Source organism: Sarcophilus harrisii, chromosome 5, assembly GCF_902635505.1.
Source record: "Sarcophilus harrisii chromosome 5, mSarHar1.11, whole genome shotgun sequence".
In the NCBI taxonomy this organism is placed as follows: Eukaryota; Metazoa; Chordata; class Mammalia; order Dasyuromorphia; family Dasyuridae; genus Sarcophilus; species Sarcophilus harrisii.
In genome coordinates this window covers 248650964-248677112 of record NC_045430.1, presented here as the reverse complement: position 1 = coordinate 248677112, position 26149 = coordinate 248650964, and the positions used below count along the sequence as shown (strand labels likewise).

The 26149-nt window shown below is 35.4% G+C and overlaps 2 protein-coding genes across 2 annotated transcripts in view; one reads left to right on the top strand and one right to left on the bottom strand.

Moving 5' to 3' along the window:
* Positions 1–10885, bottom strand: part of KIF15 (kinesin family member 15) — a 45741-nt gene extending 34856 nt beyond the window's left edge. Inside the window, exons 1-7 of the mRNA XM_023505151.2 lie at positions 10733–10885; positions 8887–8929; positions 8067–8253; positions 6339–6415; positions 4985–5022; positions 3086–3183; positions 2316–2495 (exon numbers count right to left, since the gene is read on the bottom strand). Coding sequence (XP_023360919.2) covers positions 2316–2495; positions 3086–3183; positions 4985–5022; positions 6339–6415; positions 8067–8253; positions 8887–8929; positions 10733–10751 — 642 coding nt within the window. The 5' untranslated portion in view covers positions 10752–10885. The remainder of the gene's footprint in view (positions 1–2315; positions 2496–3085; positions 3184–4984; positions 5023–6338; positions 6416–8066; positions 8254–8886; positions 8930–10732) is intronic.
* A 111-nt stretch (positions 10886–10996) lies between these two features.
* KIAA1143 (KIAA1143 ortholog) overlaps positions 10997–26149 on the top strand; it is a 46436-nt gene continuing 31283 nt past the window's right edge. Inside the window, exons 1-2 of the mRNA XM_023505149.2 lie at positions 10997–11212; positions 23597–23741. Coding sequence (XP_023360917.1) covers positions 11105–11212; positions 23597–23741 — 253 coding nt within the window. The 5' untranslated portion in view covers positions 10997–11104. The remainder of the gene's footprint in view (positions 11213–23596; positions 23742–26149) is intronic.

Here is a 26149-nt window from a genome sequence, read left to right as displayed (position 1 = left end):
TATATTTAAAACTCAGTTATGTCCCAATTCATTATTTTTACCACCAAATCCATTCCTTTTTTGAACTTTCCCATTTATGTTAAGGGTGCTGCCGTTCTTCTGGTGAAATAATGCTGGTATTCTTCACTGTTCATTTAAACCCTATGTTATCCAATCAGTTACCAATCTTATGATTTCCATCTCCACAATATCCCTCTCATTGGGCTTCTCATACAGCCACCTTGCTAGATCACACCCAAGTCACTTCCTGCCTGCACAATTGCAAAGACCTCCTAATTGAAAAGCATTGAACGTGGAGTCACAAAGACTGGTTCAAATTCTGTAACAGATACTAGTTATACGAACCTAGGCAATTTATTTAACAGCTTCACATTTCCTTATCTATAAAATGGGGATAATAACAGGTCTCAGGATTGTTGTAAGGATCAAATGAGAATGTCCATACAGTGCTCTGTAAAATTCAAAATGTTGTATGTTACTAGTTATTAATTGGCCTTCATGCCTCAAGTCTCCCCCAATTGCCATAGAACCGACTAGATCATTTCTCTACTCATTAAATTCCAATGGTTTTCTAGTACCTGTATGTTTAAATATAAATTCTTCTGTCTTGTTTTTAAAGCCATTCCCAACCTGATCCCAACCTATCTTTCTAACTATAATATACATTACTATTTGTCCTGGACTCTACAATGCAGCCCAACTGGATTGCCTATGCTTTCTTCCAAGCTATATCTTAGTATCTTAGCATTCATTCTACTAAGAGAAGGCAACACAGAGGAAGATTCAACTGCACCTCAGATGGAAAGGCCCAGCAGTCCTCAGATTTAGTAGCACAGTAGATAGTAATGTAGCATCTTTAATGTTTCCATTGATAAAACAAGCATTTCTGAAGCATTCTGGTGGTGAAAATTTGTAGTTTAGGTCAAAAGTAGCTTTAGTTGCTAAGGAGTAAAGGGATGGACATAAATAGTTTTGCTTGCAGGGCAGTCAACAAGCAGCATCTCCAGAAGGGCCCATTCCCTGGATGACAGCTGCTGGACTGAGCTACCCAGAGATCTTCTGTCTCTTCTTAATATGTCACAATATACAAGTTTCCCTTTTACTTTCTTGCCTTATATTTATATCAACCATAAGCAGTTACTGTATTAGGAAGAAAATGTATATTCCCTACAGGTCACAAACTATTCAAAATGAAAACGTAAGTTATGTGTCAGGGTCTGTGATAAGTGTTGGAGATGCAAAAAACAAAACAAAAAACAATCTTTGCCCTCAAGGCACTCACAGTCTACTAGGGGAGAGACACCAGGCAAACAGTTATGTGGAAATAAAATTATAAATATGATATAAATGTGCAATTCATCAAAGGCAGAAGAAAATATTTTTTCCCTTCTGAGGCAGTTGGGATTAAGTGACTTGCCCAGCATCACACAGCTAGGAAGGAAAATATATTTTGAAAGGAGAAAGATAAATATGCTGATTTAGGCATAGCACAGAGTGAAGTATAGTATTCAGCTAGATTTGTCTAGAAACATGAACTGAAGCCAGATTGAGGGGGCACTAAATGGCATATAAGAATTTGGCAGTTCTCCCTGAACTTTCAGTATCCATTTTTCTCTGTTGAAAGCTCTATCCTTCCTAAAATGTGGTCCTCCTTACTTTGACAATCTGGCAATGGAGTCTCTCAGAATCCAGTGGCTCTATAACCTTCCTAGTTCTCAACACCAGGACTCTTATGACATAGTTTTAGCCTTTGTGGCTGCCCTATCATATCACCCACGTATGCTGAGAGCCTAAAGTCTATGAAAATCCATAGAGCTTTTTCAGATGAACTAAAGTCTAGACAAATTTCCCCCTTCTTGTACTGGGAAACTGCATTTCCCATTAATCTCTATTAAGTTTAAAGAAGAAATGCTTTAAAATAATTACTTTTAAAGGAAAGGTTTAAATAACTAAAAGGTAACAATGTTAAAAGTTGAAAGAAGTATTTGCCAGTCAAGCTTCTCCAAGAATAACTGAGTTTACTGTGTGAGAATTTTAGCAACCACTCCTCTGGGAATTAACACGGATTAAAATGCTTGATATTAAATATTTAAATAACATTTTACCACCAAAAATATTTCTTTATGCAAAGGTGAAACCTATGAAATAAGCTGTATTTTTCTTTCTTTCTTTTTTTAAATATATTCACATTCATTACTTATTTGCAAAACAGTTATCAATTTCTGGCACTTTTACTTCTGCCAACAATGTGTTAGCAGGATACATGGAGTACATGGAAATGCTGCCCAAACACCAAATAACCCAAGACAGGTTACCTGATACGCTTCAGCTGCAGACGTCACCACCTGTTCAACAGCACCAACAACACAGACACCCTTTTTGATGTGTTCCCTTAATAACAGCCCAGAAGAGGCAGAATCCAAAAGATCAAATATCTGCTCATTGTAAATTTCAATGAATGAGCACTTACAAAGGAAAGTCTTCCCGGAACCAGCCTGCAAAATATCATTTTTACATGGATGTATCATTTGTACAAGAGCATTTTTCTAACACAGATGCGATCATGATAGTCATCTTACGGACAAATCATAAAGTATACATTCCCTATGAGTTCAACAAAATACAAAAAGCACAAGAAACTAGTTTTTTCACAAGTTTTGATTCACTAAAATATAACATCAAAACAAGAAAAGACACAGACTAAGGGTTATGTTACTAGAAGGACTGAGCAAGTCCTCTGCTGACAATGATGGAAGGCCACAGCCATCCCGTGCTGGCATATCTAGATAATGTGATGATGAAGCCTACCTAAGACATGCAGTGTGGCAAAGGGAGATTGGGCACAGAACAAAGAAAAATATTTTGAGAGTGTTATTTCTTTTGAAAAGCATGAGACTAAATTATTTTCTCCTTTTGAACTGACTTGGAATTAGGATTTATTTGTACTATAATCAAATGAAAGCAATATACAATTATTATCAATTTAATTCCCTCATGTTTCCATCATGTCCTTATAAAGAGCATGATTTTTCCATTCCAATATGCTCAAAACCATATATCTTATACCTCTTAAAATAAAAATTACCTTCTCCTTTTCACGATCAATTAAAAAAAAGAGATATTCAAAACTTCTGGGAATTACTCCTCTGAGGTTATGAGTGAAATTATCAGATTCAGATGGTCCTAAAGAAAAAAAAATTGAAAAGGTTCATAAAATCACCAAGTATTTGTTTTTATAGCACTAGGCCAGCTATTTCACAAGACTGACAAAACAATGATTACATAACTGAAAATAAATTTGTACCTACAATTTTCTTATGTATACTTTAGTATAAAATGAACTTTAAAAGTTTGCAGAAAATCTAAATTATAACCCAAAGCAACACTATCCGCAAAGCCAACACTGAAAAAGACCACAGATACCAACTGAAATCACTCCTTTAATAGCTTTAAAGATCTATCAATTCTAATCTCCAACAACAACAGATTATGATTATGACCTGCCACTGACAAGTTGAATTTTTTCAGTCACAACAAGTGGATACATCCTCGAAAACATTTGGGGAGGTACTTTGGTGGTCTTGCCTTCTTCAGGCTGAAAACATACTTACTGACCATAAAACTTCTCCAGAAAGGCAGAACTCAGCAAAATTTGCTATTATTTTGTCAAAGTTTTCAAAATCCCAAATACCTCCACATCATGAGGAGGATTAACTATTACAAATTGGTGTTTGTTATTCTAACACAGAAAAAGACTCATAGGCATTGCATTTGACAGTTTGCCAACTTCCAAATCTCAAAACAAATGTACTTCATTCCAGAAAATACTTAGCTCTTCCAAGTAATGGAAAAAAACAAAACAAGACAAAACAAAAAACCAGCAAAAGAAACTATCCCTCAAGATCTCAAAATGCTATGAAAGAGAGCAGAAAAGGACAAAGTGGGTTTTTTATTGCCTGTTAAAGATTGTAGATAAACAAGCTAAGTTTTTAAAAAGAAAATGATTTTAACTCTACTTTAAAAAGATGTCAGCCGACTTAAATGAACTGATGCTGAGCGAAATGAGCAGAACCAGGAAATCATTATATACCTCAACAACGATACTGTATGAGGATGTATTCTGATGGAAGTGGATTTCTTCAACAAAGACAAGATCTAACTTAGTTTCAATTGATCAATGATGGACAGAAGCAGCTACACCCAAAGAAAGAACACTAGGAAATGAATGTAAATTGCTTCCATTTTTGTTCTTCTTCCCAGGTTATTTATACTTTCTAAATCCAATTCTCCCTGAGCAACAAGAAAACTGTTCGGTTCTGCACACATATATTGTATCCAAGATCTACTGTAATCTAACATGTATAGGACTGCTTGCCATCTAGGGGAGAGGGTGGAGGGAGGGGAAAAATCGGAGCAAAAGTGAGTGCAAGGGATAATGTTGTAAAAAATTACCCAGGCATGGGTTCTGTCAATAAAAAGTTATTAAAAAAAAAAAAAAAACAACCCAATATTTTATAATTAAAAAAAAAATAAAAAAAATAAAAAGATGTCAGCCTCCAAATTAACAGTAACAATCCAAGATGAGCGCTAATAGTTACCCTAGACATTGATCAATATACCAGTGGACAAAAAGGCAAAGAAAATATTCAGGAAAGGGGAGGTTAAACATAACTACAATGTAAATTTTAACTTTTTATTAAATATGCCACTTTTAAGAGATAAATTTAAGATGGAATTTAAATATTACTTTATACCATGAGTAGAACATAAAACTTATGTAGTTCATCATCCCTCAAAAGAATGCATAATCTAGAAACTTTAAGAGACAAATTTGGTCATTTTCTCATATTATGAGGTTAATAAACAGTATCTAAGAAAAGATCCCTTGATGCCATTAAAACAAAACAAAACAAAACAAAACTCCGAGATGGAGAAACCACTCTCTGATTCAATAGAACATTTAAAAAAATGTTTATTTACTTACCCATCATAGTAAATGTTTTTCCTGAGCCAGTTTGTCCACTAGAAAAGACAAAATCAAAAAAAAAAAAAAAAAAAATTATAATAATACTTAAGATTACTTAGAAAGGAGGCACACTTCCTTTAAATGATACCTATTTTACACAATTTTTTTCCCAAAGCTAATTACTCCTTAAATCCATTCATGAAAAAAATTTTGGAGCTTAGAGTTAAATAAGTATTTTCTTTCTGGTCAACTCTTATTAAAGCTAATAGGAAAACCAAGAATGGAGGGGGAAAAAAATCTATATCCATGAACTTGACTCGAGTGAAAACTCAATTCATTTAGAAATTCTAATAAGGGGGGCAGTCACATGGTACAGCATGGTTCTGGAGTCAGGAGGACCTGAATTCAAATGTGACCTCAACACTTACAAGCTGTGCCATGTTGAGCAAATCACTTAACCCCAATTGCTTCTTTTTTAAAAAAAAAAAAAAAGAAAGAAAATTCTAACAAGAGCACATGACAGTATAATTTTCAAACTTTTCCATATCAATGATGAAAAATCTCTGGTCATATAGTGGTTGCAAAAATTATTGTTTTTGAGCTTCCTGTAGCTGAAACATTTGTTTTTCTAAAATTATTTGCCCTAGGTATCAATGAAAGCCCTTTTTAAAAGCCATTAAATATTGTGCAAGTTAAGCATTGCAATTAATGGCTTTGATCTACAAAGATAATGGTATCAAAAATAAAATGTTTCAAGCTACTATGTTTTTATTCAAAATTAATTTTTAAAAATTTTACTACCAAAAATATTCCTTAAAAACCATTATTCTGCTGGGAAAGCAATATTAGAAAGTATTATCTGCCTCATTGCCCAGGAAAGGAAATTTAATTCTTTTGAATAAATTACTTAACTTTTTATAGGAGTGAATAGCAAAAGTGAATTTTCCTTGTACAATGTATAAAACATGAGAGGTGTTATTTATCATGTTTTGACTTTTTCACATTTCAGCCATCTAAAAACCATAATAAAAACATAAATCCAAAAGATCTTAAAATATTATATACTATTCATGACATTCTTCATTATAATTCCCTCTGGTTGAAAAGAGTTTGTCAGATGCTGCAGAAAAAGTGCTAAGAAGAAAAACTGCTAAGACTACATATACATTTTATATAAACTTCTTGAACAAACTAACATACATTTACCTACAAAGTTACACACTTTGTTACACTAATTCCATAAACCACTCATCATTTCTGACTTCAAAACTAGATGAATCCATGATTTTCAAAATACTAACAAACCAGTGAATTTTATTAATATTTTTAGTAACTTTTTCTTTACATCTTATATAAACATAATTAAACTTACTATGCAAAGATGGTACCATTGTAGCCATTCATACAGGATTCAACAATGCTTTTAGCCACACTCGAAAATATCGACTCCTATGATTTAAATACCAAAATGCATATTAAAAATTTATAATTAAAGGGCCAGCCAGATGGTGCAACAGATAAGAGAATCGCGTGGAGTCAGGTGAACCTGAGTTCAAATCTGGCACATTGGTTTCAGATACCTGTAGCAATTTATATTAAACTACATAATCACCTAAAATTCAACCCATAGGATTGAAACATAAAAATTAGGTTTATTACAATAGGGATGAACATGCATGTGGAAATTAAAACTGGAACAAAGAGTTCACACTCCCCATACAAATTTACATTTTTAAAATAGCAAAGGAAGGAGGGGATGCCAGGAAGAGTCATGACATCAGAAGGAGAACACTGGGGGAAAAACACGTTGGGGGAAAAAAAGACATCACTCTTCACACTAAGGAGGCAAGGTGATGGCAAAAGCCACATTTTCCCCCCTCAGATCAGCTTATCTGCAAAGGGTCCCAGCTACACAAGCATTTTCTCAGCTTGCCAAAGACTAGACGGCACCCATTTTGCCTTCCCAGGACACACGGGGAGTCCAGTTTGGGGTACAACAAATTATGTCAGCTTGAAATTGTCGTTGACACATCCTGGGGCTCCTGCATGTTCTGGAAAATATGTCAACTCAAAAAGACAAGTTCAGAGTACCCCTTAATACTCACAATAATCAAATATTGTCTTTTATCATTTAGAGACAAGTAAATTATTTAGGGACTTATTATTTTATAAATTACTACAAAATGTAAATTCTGATTCCTTTCAAATTTGGAATTTGTGTGATTCTAAGTCACAAACTTCTTACTTTTCAGATTCCTACAGATCTACCTATGGGCTAGAAAATTGTTTAAAACAATCCTAGATCAAGGCTTAAAATATTAAGGTTGCCCTCAACAACTGGGCTCAGAAATTTTCATGCTATAGTAATATAATTCTCACATGAGAATACTTGTTTATCTAATGTAAGTCAATTGTGAATTTTAGCATTCTTATTAATATCAATAATGAAGTAGTAGATAGAATGCTGGTGTTAAGGCAGGGGTCAAACCCTGCCTCCGACAAAACAGTTGTGTAGTCTTCCTGTGGTCTATAAAAGCTGGAAAACTACAATAGTAGCCACCTCATAGGGTTGTTGTAAACCTCAAATAACTAATGTATATGAAGTTTGTAAATTTTAAACACAAAGTATCAATTATTATCACTCCAATTTGCTTAATTCTAATTTGTGTTTTAATTCATCATATGTACATTATAAGTAACAAAACAGCATTTATTTAAAAATAGTTTATAATTTCAGTCTTTTCATTAAGCTAGACTGGCTTTTCCCCCAAGTAGCGTATCAGCCTTTAAGCCTTTTGTGGTCTTGCAAGTAAGCACAACTATCAGGTGGAAAAATGTAGTTTCTGTTTCATCAAAAGTTTGGATGAAAAAGAATCACAAACTGTTTATCAAAATTAGTTCTCTGCATGCTTACAAATTTTTTAAAAATCTTATCCATTTCTTATTACTATGGTTAGCAGTGAGCAAATAGAAAAAATATATGTAAAATAATATAATAAAGCCACTACCTCAAAAAATTTCATAAAATATGGAACAAAATTATTGGGTTTTAATGTACATATAAAGGCTCTTCTTTTCAAGTTAAAAAAATCATATTTACCTGAGTAGTGTCCATATCTGCAACATGATCAAATGTGAAGATTTTGGGCTCAGGTTTAGAATGCAGGCGGAGGGTATTGGAGGTAAGCACTGATAAACACAAGCCAGAATGCTCTCCATCATTGAGCATGGGCCCTTCAGTAGGGGGACGGACTCTTATAAAAACTTTGATGACATCACCCTCATTGCTAGAAGAAAACAAACGTATAAAGACAAAGTCTACTAAAGATACTTAAAAATATCTGCCTGCAATTTCTCTATTAAACAAAACTAGCACCTGTCTTATCCTGTCTAATCCATTCTAATCTCATTTTATCTCTCTTTTTTTCACTTTCTGCTGTAAGTTATAGGGTATTTATTTCAAGAAGCTTCAAGTATTTTTCAAAGCGCATCACCTCAAGAGAAGACCTATCATGCTACTATTCACAACAATTAGATTATAGATTAGAAGTGATTTGATCAAGCTTCCAGCTAATTAAAGGGAAAAAAGCATGGATTAGAAACAAAGAGTTTATTATTCTACACTTATATAGTCCTTTAATTTCCAAAATACTTCCCTCATAAGAACTCTATGAGGCAGGTAATAGGAGCATCACTACCCTCTTTTATAAGGAAAAAAAAGGAGGGTTGGGGAAATTAAATGGCTGATTTGTGTTAATTATGTGTTAAACCTAGGATACTAATGTCTTTTGACTCAAAGCCCATTCCTTTAATTAAGGACCTACTGCATCCCCAATCCATGATGTTTTTTGAGACTCAAGAATACACTTCCACAGGATCTTCAAAATGCTATTAAAGAAGTTTTTTTTTTTTTTTTTTACCTTACTTGGTTAGATTGTGATGGTGTTACAGCACGTAAACTGTCTAGAAAACAAGAGAGGAAAATAAAATTAAATATGAATTAAACAGGCACCACAGGATACTTAGGTATTGATAGGTTTTTTTTTTATTCTTACCTCTCCAACAATTATAGATATACAGAGATTGAAAGTAAAAATGATCTTTATTTTTCAATTAAGGAAATGTTATTCTTGGTGAAAAAAGTTTTTTGAAGGCAGAAAGTATCATGTAACAAAACCTCAATTACCTGAGAACCAGATGTCTAGCAATCAATAAAAAAAAAAAAAAAAGCATATTTCTAGACTCAAGCATTGATTTTTTAAAAATAGTTTTTGATAGCAAAGTTGCATTTTCTACATTTTCCAAGTAACAAAACACAGAAGCATAGAATGGCTACGAAATCTTTTTACACAAGAAAAAAGAAAAAGTAGAGGAGGGGGAAAAACCACTTAGACAACTCTTGGTGTATTTAATATTCAAACCTATAAAATCATAGGTTTTTAAAAGTGCAGAAGAAATGAACTGTCCTATAACTGCAGTAGTGAGTCTGATGTAAACTCTGTGACCCCCATTAATGGATCTCTATTAGCCAAGTGGATAGTGGCAGGAGGAAGTGGGTACAAATCCTGCTTACAGCACATAGCAGCAGTGTGACCAATAGCAAATTATTTACCTTCTCAGCACCATATACAACTCTACACTCTTAAGACATAGGTACTGGTGAGGTGTTGAAACACACTGGTTTCTACAGTGGGAATTAAGACTTTATTATTTTCTGTTGGACCTGTAATGTTTATAAATAATAATAAAAAATAATAAAGACTAAAAATAATGTATGTTTTCTTAACCGAGATACAGAAGGAGAAATCCACTTGCAGTTTTTTCTAGTCTTATGAAAGAAACTACTACACTTCCTACAAACCAGCTACTGTTGTTAAAGACGGCACTTTCCTATACTTTAATGAGAACATACAGCAATAGAATGAAAGCAAAAGCAAAGTTAAGACTCTGTTCTTTCTATTAAGCCAGATGTTAAATTTGCAAAAATAAGTAAAACAATGTCACTCTTCTCACTAAACTTTGGTTTTGGAAAACAACATCATTTTCATATTGTTAGTGAAATGGGCTTATTTTTAGTGAAAATTTAAAACACATCAATGGATACAAATCCCATTTTTCTTTGTGTTTGCAACAACTAAACCAATTCTTATGTACACTTGTTCCACTGAATCAGAACAGGCGTTACTTGATAAAACCATACTACTTTTTAAAAAATTTATGTATATAATACACACACAGGTCAATATCTCTACATTTATTACCCTATGGTTTTCATTTTATTGTTATTTCGTTGTGTCCGTGACCCCTACTGGCGTTTTCTAGGCAGACACTGGTTTGCCATTTCCTTCTCGGGCCCATTTGACAGATGAGGAAACTGAGGCCATCAGGACGGAAGTGACTCGCCCAAGGTCACGCGGCTGGGTAGGATCTGAACTTGGGGATTCCCGACTCCAGGCCTGGCGCTTTATTCTTTGCACCACCCGGCTGCTCTGCATTACAGGCCGCAGGTTACGGTGCGTTATGCATCATGGAATACGATGCTATGCATTATAGTTGACGTAATATTCTATGCAACGTCACGGGACGCTCTCTCCCCACGTCTGCGGCCAGACCCCGCGGGCTCCCGGTTCCGGCCGGGGGAGGGGGGGGGAGGGGTCGGGCCTCTCCTCCCACTCCCGGCAGGGACAGCGGGAAGGCCCTCTCCCCCATGCACACGCGCACGGACATCACGGGTCCCTTCCCCCACCCACACATACCCACACTCACCTTTGACACCAGGTGCCATGACGCTCCCGCTCCCAAAACCTAAGCCCCCCAACCCTGGTCCCAAAAGAAGAGCAGCTACCCTGAGTTCGAGCAAAATGGCGGTGTGTTTGAATTTGGCGCTGGGAGGCCGGAAAGGGGCGGAGCGAGCTCTCCCCTGGAAGCGATGACTGGAGCTGCCATGCCAGGGGCGGAAGTCAGTGGAAAGGGGGTGGGCCCCTATCACGTGTAAGGGAGGTAACGTCACGAAGTAGTCCCGCCCCCGGCTACGGAGGCCGGGATGGAAGAAGGCGTATTTCTACTTCCGGGAGACGGGTAAGATCCGGGCCTGCTTTGCCTTTCTTCCATTTCCAACCGCTTCCCCTCCGAGAAGCCATGAGCAAGCGGAATCAGGTATCATATGTGCGTCCGCCGGAGCCGGCGTTTCTGGCCCGCTTCAAGCAGAAGGTCGGCTATAAGGAAGGCCCCACCGTGGAAACCAAGGTAGGCGCTTGACCCGCCCCTTGAGTTGCTAAGGAAACCCCACCCTGGCCTCTTCACTTCCGGTGGGTGCTGCGCTCTACGGGCCGCCAACTGGGTCAGGCCAGTCCTTGTGCCTGTAGCGTAGCTCAATTCCCCAAGGAAGGGGAGTGAGCTAATTCAGGCGGAGGGAGACCCGAACCGCGTAGAAGACTCGAATTCAAATCTTGCCCCAATCCTTACTGGCTGCATGGCCCCGGGCAATTTCATCCGGGTCGGCCTCAGTTTCCTCATCTGTAAAATCGGGATCGTATAGCGGTCCCCTCCCCCCAAGGTTTTTAGGACCAGGAGGGATCATGTATCCGCGGCATCTCGCGGTTTTTAACATGTTATATAAACTTTACTGTTTGCAAATTCTACTAATTAGTAAACTTTACTTTAGATTAGTTAAAGTAATTTAACTAAAATAAAATAAATTTAACTATTTCACTGTTTTCATTCTTACTTGCCCCAAAATTTGGAATGGCACAGGTCCCCTCACCTCTGAATAATAATAACAATGTTCCCTGACTTCTGAATAATAATAACAATAATGTAGTTCTCACCTCTAAATAGTAACAATAATAACAGCTCTAATAATGCAGGTCCCCTCACCTCTGAATAATAATAACAATGTTCCCTGACTTCTGAATAATAATAACAATAATGTAGTTCTCACCTCTAAATAGTAACAATAATAAAGTTTATTAAGGTTACCTCAATAATAAAATGGTTCCTGACTTTGAATAATAATAAAATAATTAGTTCTATTAAATAGTAAAAAATAAAGTTAATAATGGGTCCCTCATAAAATAAAAAATGGTTCCCTGACCGAATAATAATAAAATAATTAAAGTTTCATCTAAATAGTAAAATAATAAAGTTTATTCAGGTCCCCATCCAATAATAAAATGGTTCCACCTTTGAATAATAATAAAATAATATTAGTTTCAATTAAATAGTAAAATAAAAGTTAATAATGAGGTCCCTCATAATAATAAAATGGTTCTGACTTTGAATAATAATGATAATAATGTATTTCACTTTAAATAGTAAAATAATAAAGTTAATAATGGGTCCCCTCACCTCCCAATAATAAAATGGTTCCCTGACTTTGAATAATAATAAATAATGTAGTTTTTTAAATAGTAAAATAATAAAGTTAATAATGATCCCTCCCCAAAAACAATGGTTCCCTGACTTTGAATAATAATAAAATAATGTTAGTTTCATTAAATAGTAAAATATTAAAGTTAATAAAGGTCCCTCCCTCAATAATAACAATGGTTCCTGACTTCCTGAATAATAATAACAATAATAGTGTGCGTCCACCTTAAATAGGTAACAAAGTAGCTTATAATGAGGTCCCCACTGAAAATAACTGGTTCCCTTGACTTCAAAATAATAGTAATAATGTAGTTCTCCTCTAAATAGTAACAACTAATAAGTCTATGTAGGTCCTCACCTCGAATAATAAAATGGTTCCGGGAACTCTGAATAATAATGAATAATGTAGTTCTCACTTACTAGTGAACATAACGGCTCTATAATCGGTCGGCCTCACCTCCGATAATAATAATGGTTCCCCGACTTTGAATAATATATCCAATATGTAGTTTCTTAAATAGTAATAATATGTAGCTCTCTAATATAGGTCCTTTCACTTTCGAATAATAAAATGTTTTGACTAAATAATAATAATAATAATGTATTTCATCTAATAGTAAAATAAATGCTTATATGCAGGTCCCTCACCTCCGAATAATAACAATGGTTCCCTGACTTCTGAATAATAATAACAATAATGTAGTTCTCACCTCTAAATAGTAACAATAATAACAGCTCTAATAATGCAGGTCCCCTCACCTCTGAATAATAATAACAATGTTCCCTGACTTCTGAATAATAATAACAATAATGTAGTTCTCACCTCTAAATAGTAACAATAATAACAGCTCTAATAATGCAGGTCCCCTCACCTCTGAATAATAATAACAATGTTCCCTGACTTCTGAATAATAATAACAATAATGTAGTTCTCACCTCTAAATAGTAACAATAATAACAGCTCTAATAATGCAGGTCCCTCACCTCCGAATAATAACAATGGTTCCCTGACTTCTGAATAATAATAACAATAATAGTGTAGTTCTCACCTCTAAATAGTAACAATAATAACAGCTCTAATAATGCAGGTCCCTCACCTCCGAATAATAACAATGGTTCCCTGACTTCTGAATAATAATAACAATAATAGTGTAGTTCTCACTTCTAAATAGTAACAATAATAACAGCTCTAATAATGCAGGTCCCTCACCTCCGAATAATAACAATGGTTCCCTGACTTCTGAATAATAATAACAATAATAGTTTCACTCTTAATTAATAATAAAGCTCTATATGGTCCTCCCCAATAATAAAATGGTTCCTGACTTGAATATAATTAATAATTTTCCTTAAATATAAAATAATAAAGTTTAATGCAGGTCCTTAATAAAACAATGGTTCCTGACCGAATAATAATAATGTAGTTTCCTTAAATAGTAAAATAATATCTTAATAATGTAGGTCCCCTCACCTCGAATAATAATAATGGTTCCCTTGACTTCTAATAATAATAAATAATATTAATTATTCCACTTAAATAGTAAAATAATAAAGCTTAATATGAGGTCCCTCACCTTGAATAATAAAAATGTTCCTGACTTCTGAATAATAATAGTGTATTCTACTTAAATAGTAACTAATAACAGTTAATAATGGTCCCTCACTTGAATAATAAAATGGTTCCTGACTTCTGAATAAAATAATAATAATGTGTTCTCACTTCTAAATAGTAAAATAATAAGTCTAATAATGAGGTCCTCACTAATAATAATAATGGTTCCTTGATTCTAATAATAATTAATAAATGTAGTTTCTCACTTAAATAGTAAAATAATAATGCTCTAATAAGTAGGTCCCTCACCTCGAATAATAATGGTTCCTGACTTAAATAATAATAAATAATGTTTTCACCTTATAAGTAATAATAATAACACTCTATAATGCAGGTCCTCACCCAATAATAATAATGGTTCCTGACTTCTGAATAATAATAAAATAATGTGTTTCACTCCTAATTAAAATAATAAAGCTTAATATCAGGTCCTCACCTGAATAATAAAATGGTTCCCTTGATTTGAATAATAATAAAATGTTAGTTCTCACCCCTAAATAGTATAATAATTAGCCTAATAATGGGTCCCTACCTAAATAATAAATAAGTTTATTCTGAATAATAATAACAATAATGTAGTTCTCACCTAAATAGTAACAATAATAGATCTAATAATAGGTCCTCACTCAATAATAAAATGGTTCCCCCTCGAATAATATAAATAATGTAGTTCTCACTCTAAATGTAAATATACCAGCTCTAATAATGAAATTTCACCTTCTGAATAATAATTGGTTCCTGATTCTGAATAATAATAACAATAATAGTGTAGTTCTCACCTCTAAATAGTAACAATAATAACAGCTCTAATAATGCAGGTCCCTCACCTCCGAATAATAACAATGGTTCCCTGACTTCTGAATAATAATAACAATAATAGTGTAGTTCTCACCTCTAAATAGTAACAATAATAACAGCTCTAATAATGCAGGTCCCTCACCTCCGAATAATAACAATGGTTCCCTGACTTCTGAATAATAATAACAATAATAGTGTAGTTCTCACCTCTAAATAGTAACAATAATAACAGCTCTAATAATGCAGGTCCCTCACCTCCGAATAATAACAATGGTTCCCTGACTTCTGAATAATAATAACAATAATAGTGTAGTTCTCACCTCTAAATAGTAACAATAATAACAGCTCTAATAATGCAGGTCCCTCACCTCCGAATAATAACAATGGTTCCCTGACTTCTGAATAATAATAACAATAATAGTGTAGTTCTCACCTCTAAATAGTAACAATAATAACAGCTCTAATAATGCAGGTCCCTCACCTCCGAATAATAACAATGGTTCCCTGACTTCTGAATAATAATAACAATAATAGTGTAGTTCTCACCTCTAAATAGTAACAATAATAACAGCTCTAATAATGCAGGTCCCTCACCTCTGAATAATAACAATGGTTCCCTGACTTCTGAATAATAATAACAATAATAGTGTAGTTCTCACCTCTAAATAGTAACAATAATAACAGCTCTAATAATGCAGGTCCCTCACCTCCGAATAATAACAATGGTTCCCTGACTTCTGAATAATAATAACAATAATAGTGTAGTTCTCACCTCTAAATAGTAACAATAATAACAGCTCTAATAATGCAGGTCCCTCACCTCCGAATAATAACAATGGTTCCCTGACTTCTGAATAATAATAACAATAATAGTGTAGTTCTCACCTCTAAATAGTAACAATAATAACAGCTCTAATAATGCAGGTCCCTCACCTCCGAATAATAACAATGGTTCCCTGACTTCTGAATAATAATAACAATAATAGTGTAGTTCTCACCTCTAAATAGTAACAATAATAACAGCTCTAATAATGCAGGTCCCTCACCTCCGAATAATAACAATGGTTCCCTGACTTCTGAATAATAATAACAATAATAGTGTAGTTCTCACCTCTAAATAGTAACAATAATAACAGCTCTAATAATGCAGGTCCCTCACCTCCGAATAATAACAATGGTTCCCTGACTTCTGAATAATAATAACAATAATGTAGTTCTCACCTCTAAATAGTAACAATAATAGCAGCTCTAATAATGCAGGTCCCCTCACCTCCGAATAATAACAATGGTTCCCTGACTTCTGAATAATAATAATAATAATGTAGTTCTCACCTCTAAATAGTAACAATAATAACAGCTCTAATAATGCAGGTCCCTCACCTCCGAATAATAACAATGGTTCCCTGACTTCTGAATAATAATAATAATAATGTAGTTCTCACCTCTAAATAGTAACAATAATAACAGCTCTAATAATGCAGGTCCCTCACCTCCGAATAATAACAATGGTTCCCTGACTTCTGAATAATAATAACAATAATAGTGTAGTTCTCACCTCTAAATAGTAACAATAATAACAGCTCTAATAATGCAGGTCCCTCACCTCCGAATAATAACAATGGTTCCCTGACTTCTGAATAATAATAACAATAATAGTGTAGTTCTCACCTCTAAATAGTAACAATAATAACAGCTCTAATAATGCAGGTCCCTCACCTCCGAATAATAACAATGGTTCCCTGACTTCTGAATAATAATAACAATAATAGTGTAGTTCTCACCTCTAAATAGTAACAATAATAACAGCTCTAATAATGCAGGTCCCTCACCTCCGAATAATAACAATGGTTCCCTGACTTCTGAATAATAATAACAATAATAGTGTAGTTCTCACCTCTAAATAGTAACAATAATAACAGCTCTAATAATGCAGGTCCCTCACCTCCGAATAATAACAATGGTTCCCTGACTTCTGAATAATAATAACAATAATAGTGTAGTTCTCACCTCTAAATAGTAACAATAATAACAGCTCTAATAATGCAGGTCCCTCACCTCTGAATAACAACAATGGTTCCCTGACTTCTGAATAATAATAATAATAATGTAGTTCTCACCTCTAAATAGTAACAATAATAACAGCTCTAATAATGCAGGTCCCTCACCTCCGAATAATAACAATGGTTCCCTGACTTCTGAATAATAATAATAATAATGTAGTTCTCACCTCTAAATAGTAACAATAATAACAGCTCTAATAATGCAGGTCCCTCACCTCTGAATAACAACAATGGTTCCCTGACTTCTGAATAATAATAATAATAATGTAGTTCTCACCTGTACATAGTAACAATAATAACAGCTCTAATAATGCAGGTCCCTCACCTCCGATTAATAACAATGATTCCCTGATTTCTGAATAACAACAATAATAATGTAGTTCTCACCTCTAAATAGTAATAATAATAACAGCTCTAATAATGCAGATCCCTCACCTCTGAATAATAACAATGGTTCCCTGATTTCTGAATAATAATAATAATAATGTAGTTCTCACCTCTAAATAGTAATAATAATCACAGCTCTAATAGTGCAGGTCCCCTCACCTCTGAAATAATAACAATGGTTCCCTGATTTCTGAATAATAATAATAGTAATGTAGTTCTCACCTCTAAATAGTAATAATAATAACAGCTCTAATAATGCAGGTCTCTCACCTCTGAATAATAACAATGGTTCCCTGACTTCTGAATAATAACAACAATAATAATGTAGTTCTCACTTCTAAATAGTAATAATAACAGCTCTGATAATGCAGGTCCCTCACCTCTGAATAATAACAACAATAATACCAAAATAGCTTGCATCTATATCCTACTTTAAGGTTTGCAGTTTTAAAAATAACTTTTATCTTTATTCTTTTTTTTTTTTTTTAGCTATTTTTTACCATTTACAGTTATCTCATTTGAGCTTCACCAAATGCTAGAAGGTGGGACTGTTACTATACCCTTTCACAGATCTGGACGTTAAGGTCAAACACAGACTGAGTAGCTTAGTCACACATCAAGGGAAGGTTAGAGGCTGAATTTGAATTCCTGGTCCATTGAACCACTTAGCTGCGTTCTAATGGACCTAATGGTCTGAGAAGCTGATTGACCTGCCCACTCTCACTGGCCTGGTTTGTGTCAAAAGCAGGATTTATTTTTGAGACACGATAGGCAGAGCTGTAACTAGTTTGTTTTGTTTGTAGGTTTGGCAAGCAGCAAAAATTAAAATTAAAAAAAAAAAAAAACTGCTTTCAATTCAACTTTTTTAGACAAACATAGTTAGGAAGTTGAAGCCCAGCTCAGAACAAGAAGGTTGGACTAGAGTGAAGCTGTGGCAGAATGCAGTCTGGTGATGGATTTTGGGAGAGTCAGTCCTGGAAGCTACTGGGTCCGGAGCACTCCATTTCAAATCTCTCCAACCCCAGATTTCACATAACCCTTTATTAGCACAAGATCTGACATTCAGTAGGAGGAGAAAAATAATAAAGAATGAGGTGTTGCCTGAGCCTTCATGGAAACACTTCTCTAATTCTTCTAAGGTTGGATGGATTTGGACCTTGAAGCCTGGACCTTATTGGACCACACATAAACTGGGAAGGTTCCAAGTGAAGACCTGGCAACTCTCTTGTCCAACAGCCAGTTTAGCCAGATATTGAGAGGCTCATCACCATTGGGTTGGTTTCCAGATGGCTGGATTTTGGGGGACCTGGCCACTAATGAACACCAGTTACTAAGAAAAAGAGCTTGCCTATTCCAATATATCTATTTTACAGAGAAAAAAAAACGACTTGCTTTGTGTCTCTGTTCACATTATGTAGCCTGTGTGACAGTTCAGTCCTTCATGTCTGCTGCATTCTGCGGCTTCCATTGGAGATGGGGCTGCCTTGGGGAAGCTGTCCCCATCCTTTCTACGGTGGGCCACAGTCTCAGACTCCCCTTTCCTAGTCCTGGTCCTTGGTTCTACAGGACTCTAGTGTGACATTTGGCTTTGCTCACAGTTCAGAGGGCTCGCCCCCAATGCTGCTGGTCCTCCCAAGTATTCACTGGATCCCACCTATCTCTGCCCCTCCTGCTGAGAGGATGACACTCTTTTTGAGTATTGAACAAGCTTCCTGACTTATCAGAGCCCGCAGGCCTGTCCGAGTGACCATGTGAAAGCCTTATCCTGTATTTTAATTGTTCTTTACCTGCTGCTTCCCAGATCCAGAATGCTTCTGGTGCGGAGATGTTGTCAATCCAACTCCGAAGTCTCAACCTTGGAGGCTTCAGTGACTTATCTGTGGTCACTCAACTCCCTTCCTTGCTTAAGAGATAGAACCTCGATATGGGTCTTCCTGACTTTAGCCGGAGCCTCTCTCTCTTCCCCTTTTTTTTTTTTTATTTTCAAAACATATGCATAGATAATTTTTCAACATTAACCCTTGCAAAATTTTGTGTTCCAATTTCCCCCCTTCCCTAGATGACAAATTATCAAATATATGTTAAACATGGTAGAAATATGTGTTAAATCTAATACATGCATACTTATTTATACAATTTATATAATACAAGTTCCCAATCGTGAAGGACTATTCCGGGAGGAGACAGGATGAGAGTTAAGGCCGGGAGAGGAGCAGAGAATATTGGCTGAGGGGAAGAGTGTGTGCTGGAAGCAGAGATGGAGAAACTGAAGTGAACCTCGAGTTGTGGGCAATGATGTTGGTGTTCTGGGGATGCTGTGTGATGGGAATCTTCAGAACCCTGCATCTTTAGAGTCCCATTTGTCATGAGAGCAAAGAGGAAAGGAGAGATGCCCACGGTAATAAGAGGCCGTCTTCCAGGAACTCTTTCGGGAGAATTCTGTAATGGAAATCAAAGGTACAGATTCATACTCATCAATTAAAATGAATAATATTCACAATCAAGAGACTTTTTTTTTTCAAAGGAGTCTATCATTCAGTGAGTATTCAGTCTAAGACCATGGACTCTTCTGGGTTACAAACATGAAATTACTGTCCTACTGAGAATATAGCATCATTTTCAGTGATTTTTTTCCCAGTCATGGTTTTTGTATTAATCCATTCATACCATTCCCAAATTTCCTAGTGGCCAGAGGCCCCGCTTTTAGAATTGAAAGGAATCTACCTCGGGGTGACATCTAAATTTAATTGGCTCACATGAAATTCCCATTTCAGCCTTGGCATTAGTATCAAAAAACTCTAACCAACTTCCCAATTACTCACTTACAAACTGATAAAATATCTGACCTAAGTATTGTCTCTTCATATGATTCACTGTAATCTATCCACCCACTATAGGCTGTTTAGTCAAATCCTAGAGTAAAGACAAGATATTCTCTAGCTATAACTCAATTTAAGTGAAAATTCTTTTTTTTTTCTTTTTTAAATAACAGCTCAAGCACTCTTCAAGTTACTTTATTTTCATACCTTTCAACTTAGCTTGAATATAGTATAGATTGTTAGAAATTAGAATCAATTTATAAATTTCTTTTCCTTATTCTCTTTAGAATTCATCCAACTTAATAGAACTAATAAATCTATAATAACAGTAGAAGACAGCTATATAAATGCTGAAATTTTAAACTATTGTTTTAAAGTTTTGTTACATAAACCAAAAATTTAATGAGCATTTCTTCTTCCTTTCCTGTGCCATGATGTAGTACTGCCTGGCACCCATAATTTTTGTTTACATAAAATCTTTTACAATTTAATTAAAGCCTCTGGAACTCTGGGAAATATCCCTGAGATATTTAGATTTTTTTTCCTTTAGTTTTTAATTAAAAATCCAATATTGTAACTGAGAAATTTGTTAGTAATATCAAACCTAAAACCAGGCAGCCAGCAGATGGAGTGCAGAATATATTCTTCCAAGTATACATTGATAGAATTGATAAAATTGAAATGACTTTTATTAAGCATTCACCAAAAAAACCTCAGTGTTTATGTTGTAGGACTCTGATAACTCAAAATGGCTTTTTTTTTTTTTTTTTTTAAGATCCTAAAGCCTGGCATAACTGATAGAAAAGAGAACACCTTATTTTTTCAGGCTTCTGAGTTAACACAGCTTGATAATGAAGAATCCCTGAATCTGGGTTTGTAAACTAAGGAAGGTATTTAATTATGGCTTCTCTGTTCTTAGGAAATAGACTCTTATTTTGGAAGTAGTTGCCTGTGCTGAAAGAAATTATTAGTAGATAAGAGTGAGTTTAATAGCTACTATTGGGGCTGCCTTTTTAAAATCACTGTTTGGTTTTTAAAGTAGAGGAGTCTTTATAAGACATATTATACATGAGGTTTCTCTCTGCACCCTTCCTTCCGCCTCATTTCACAGTAATGGTCTTAATAAAGTACAGAACTAAAACCTTGAATCTGCAAAATTGTGCTCCTCTAACAATCCTCCTGACATCTTATTTTTGTAGAATGTTAAGCAGCATATGCCTGTATTTTTTTTGAGATTTTGAGACCATGACTGTTTTCTGGCTTTCAGTTATTGAATTGGGAAAAGATCACATTTTTGCAGTAGACTTAGCCATGATGTAGTCAAGTGGAAAGAGTCTTTCTCCAGACATTCTACTAGTTCGATATTTTTTTGTTTTAATGAACTTCCTTTTCAAAACTGTCTTTGTCCATTTGACAATTTGGACTCTTAACAGAAATGTGCACCCATAGTCTCAGAATTCATCTAGGACCTTTGAATGTCTTTGGAACCTCTCTCTTCCTCCAGACTGCTTACTTGCTCACAGTTAATGAGAGGAGATGGGGTACCACCAAGCCTTAGCACCATCTGTCTTGCCTCTTCTTCTTAAGATCATACCATCGTTCCAGCAGCTCAACTTCCTTTCGTAAGTTGGTCAGCCCAGTTAAGAGTATGCCCTCCCTGAGGGCAGGAGGCTTTTCCCATCTGCCTCCTCAGTGTGTACACACAGGAAGCATGCAGTAAAAATGTTCTTTCAAATATATTAATTCCCAGCTACCTATGGCCTCTTAGCTTATCCTTCAAAGAATGGTAATAAAAGACATTTCATACTTTTGGCAAATGTTGTGATTGGCTTTAATTCCAGATCAATCCTCCATTACAAATTTTACCTGGGGAATTAAGAGACTTGCTTTTGGAGAAATGCTGTATTCTTTTGTATTCCTCAGGGAAAGAATGACTGAATTTTCATTCAGCTTAGCAGTGTCATTGGCCTTGTTAATGAGGAGAAAACATTGTATCATTAAGGTTATCACTATACTTCACTGGCCTTTTTGGAAACTAATTTAGAAAACTTAGCTACCTCTCTGTAATGGCTTTTGCACTTGTTTAGAGACTTTTCCTTTTGTTTTTCACCCAGTCATTCAAATGAAAGGATTAATTAAAGGAAAACCAGAATATCCAGATCTCAATCTTATCCATATCCCAAAGAATTTTATTTTCATTTTTCCTTTTATTCCTTCAGAGCATTTACTTTGCACCTAATTTACATGTGCCACTGAGTCAGGCACCTTTCATAGCCATTCAACCAATATGCAGACAGTGGTCAAGAAAGCAAACAGACAAATGATGGTCACATGGTATGACTGACAAATGGGCCCAGAGAGATTAGGGTTAGTGATTTGCCCAAGATTATTTTGCTAATATGTGGCTAATTGGAGAATATTATCATGGCTTCTGACTTTAAGTCTACCAGAAATAATAGGAGAAAATAAAGACAAATATTTGGACAAAACCAAATAGTAGATGTCATATAGTAGGTCTGTTATGTACCACTTCCATCGAAGTCTTGCTCTGATGCCCCTTTGCAGCATTGGGGTCCTCTGGTTATTGAGGGGAGGATAAGTTGTCACTTGGTGACACGTTTGCTGGAGTGATAGGCTTAGAGTCAGAATGGCCTGAGTCTAAATGTTACCCTGGCTGTGGCATTTATCTACTTCAGCCTTAGTTTTCCCATTTATAAAATGGACATTATAACTACATCTACATCTACCTATATTAAATGAGATAACATAGGTAGAGTGTTTTGTGAACCTAACCTACTGTAAAAATGCTAGTTTTGTTGTTATTACCACCAAGCTGGACTGAGTATAGACCAGGTAACAGTGTAGGCTTGTCAGGTTTGCAGAACTTCCTCATGAGTGTAACCACAGCTAGTCATTGTTCATTTATTGAGCACCTACTCTGTGTGAGACATGGTGCTCGGTGCTGAAGATGCAAAGGTGCAAGTCAAAGGAGCCAGCAGTCTAATGGGAGGGACAAGAAGCTTATCAACCAAGTTACAAAGTGGTTATGATCTTCATTGTTGGAAAGTGTGACTGGGCAATGAAACCACAAATTCCCTAAGTGTGGTGTGATCATATACATTACTTTTAAAGGATTTGTGCTTACTGGTTGGTTGAAAATGAGAACAGGAAGATGTGGAGTTTTGAATGTACCAGAGCAAGGCTCAAGAAAGATTGATATGGGAAAATTGTGTGGAGTGGGTCATGAGAGCAATGATTATTAATCGTTTCCTCTGCCTTCATTTATCTCAATGGCACTACAAGAGTGATGGAATTCGTACATGTTGGTAAACTGAGAAAATCATCAAAAAGAAGGAAATGGATAGATGTCTTTAAAAGCAAAGGAAATAAGGGGTATCAGTAAGGCATGGTATAGATTTGCCTTTCAGCCACTGTGAAATTTATTGGGGATACTTGTTTCCTTAGTAAGGGCATATTTATAAGAACTTAGCAAGGTTCTTTTTTTTCCCCTCCCATTTTGCAATTTCAGAGATGTCGAGTTGGTTGAGGTTATTGATCTGCTTTGTGTTTGGGGATTTTCTTCTAGAAAATTCAACCGGAAATTCCTGAGGGAGATGATGACAGGAGTGACAATGAAGATGAGCAGCCACAAGTTGTTGTGCTAAAAAAAGGAGATTTATCAGCAGAAGAAGCGATGAAAATTAAGCAGCAAATGAAATCTTCCAAACCAGGTATATTCTAAGTCCGTTTCATTTCCCAGATGATAGCAGTAAACTAAAGCATGGGATGATTTTTTTAATCATATTTTTTGATATATTTAATATGATAGCTACTAGCATTTTATTGGGGGCTCCTAAGTCAACTTACCTGAAAACCTATTAAAAGCTTCTGAAAAAGTAGAAGAATCAAATGAAGGCTTCTAGTCATTACACCAATTGTATGGATCTTTTAAAAAGTTTCATTTTCCCTCTCCCACTTACCCTACTCTTGACTTAAAAAAGAAGAAAACATACCTAGGCAAGCAAAACAAATTCCCACCATGACCATGTCTAGAAACGTAAGTTTCATTCTTCACCTTGTACTAATCACTTCTCTGTTTAGGGTCTGGTAGCATGCTTTATCACTAGTCCTCTGGAATCGTGGTTGGTCATTGTATTGTCCAGGATTCTTATAGCTTTCAAAGATGCTCGTTTTTAGAGTGGTATTGTTATTGTGTAAATGGTTCTCTTGGTTCTGCTCACTTCCCTCTGTATCACTTTATAAAAGTCTTCTTCTCAGGATTCTAAGAATCCATCTCTTGTTTTCATACCACATATTAGAATTTCATCATGTAAGGAGAAACTGAGGGATGCTTCCAGCTCTTTGGGTGAATTGTTGTGGCTAGCTTTGTGGGCAGATATAGGCAAGAGGTACATAGAATAAGCAAGCACAGATGGGTTAGGATCTGTATCTTTGGAAGGAATATTTACATTGATAAGTTCCTACCTCCATTTTAATAGAGGGCAGCTATTGTTTACAAGTCAGGTACAGATTTTTAGATTTTATTTGTATCTACTAATAGTCCTCAATCAGGATTTGCCCCATTTTTACTTTTATTTTGGTAGCTTTATTGATAATCCCAGTTTTTCTCTAGTTCTCAAAAGAAGTACTTTAAAAAAATAACTAACTTTTCCAAAAATAATAAGTCATTAAAAAAGCATAATATTTATGTAACTGTCCTATTTTAATAAGATTTTATATTTTAGTTATACCACAAATTATAATTAGAGTTAACAATGTATACATTGTAAGGATTGTCTCCCAGAAAGGGACTAATGAGGTATTTTTGTCCTTATCAAAAGTTCTAGACAGATCAATAAGCAGTTAATAAGTGCCTACTATGTGCCAGGTACTGAGATACAAATTTAATTCCTCTTCTCAAAGAGCTGATTCTAATAGAATTGTTTGTTAAATAATCTTTTTTCAATATTCATCCCTGTAGAGCCCTTAGTAGTTTTTTGTGCTGCTTTCCATCCCCTCCTCCTAAATTTTTTCATTTTAGAGACAATATACTCACCTGATTCTACTAGCTCAACCTTCTCTTCCTGTGTTCTCTAAGGTTCCATTTTCTTCTCTCTCTCCATTTCTTCTTTGATAATCTTGTATTCTATGGTTTCCACTTTCATCTCTTTTTAGATGACTCCAAAGTTAGTTCTATCTAGTCCCACACTAATTGTTCTCCAGACCTACATCTCCAGTTACCCATAGTATATCTTCACCCAGATGTCTCAGTGTTCTTGTACATTTAATGAGCCCTAAACTGAGCTCATCATCTTCCCCTGAACCTGCCCTTCTCATGATCCTATTTTTCTCTATGGTTTTACCATTCTTCCCATGTCTTATATTGGTAATCTAGAGGTGATCCGTGACTCTCCTCTCTCTTACTCTAGTTATCTATCCCATCAGTTACTGGATCCCATCTTTTCTTCCTGCTGCTGCGCTGAATTTAGCTCTTCATTACCACTTGTGCAGAGTATTTCCGTAGATTCTCTGTGAGTCCTGCCAACTCCATTCTCTCCCTATTCCAATCTAGCCCACCTACCACATGCTACTACAATAATCCTTCTTACACATTACCCTTTTCTTCATAAATCTTCTTCTAGCCTCCCTTTGACTGACATTACAGGTATGTCCCAAGTTGATCTTGGCATAACTTGCTTGCATTCGCTCATGTCGGTCCCTCTCTGCATTCTTACACTCCAGACACACTAGGTGGCTTTCTGCCATGGAACATGTATTAGGACATCATCATACCTTCATGCTTTCACTCTGGCTGTTCCCCATGCCTGGAATTCCCCCTCTTTCTGTCTTCAAGAGTGGTGCCCCTCCCCATCCCCCAAAGGCCAACTCAAATGCTTCTTCCTCCTGGAAGACTGTGTCATTCCCTTGATTGTTTGGTTTTTTCACTCAAGAATTATTAACCTACATTTATGTAGTATGTTAAAACTTAAAAAGTGGTTTACCTTATCTCGTTGTAAAGAAGCTAAGGTTCAAAGTGACTTTAAGTGACTTACTCAGCTATGGGGTATCCCCAGAGTACAATTATAGTGTTTATCTTTAAAGTTATCAGTGCATTTGTATACATGTATGTGTGTAATAA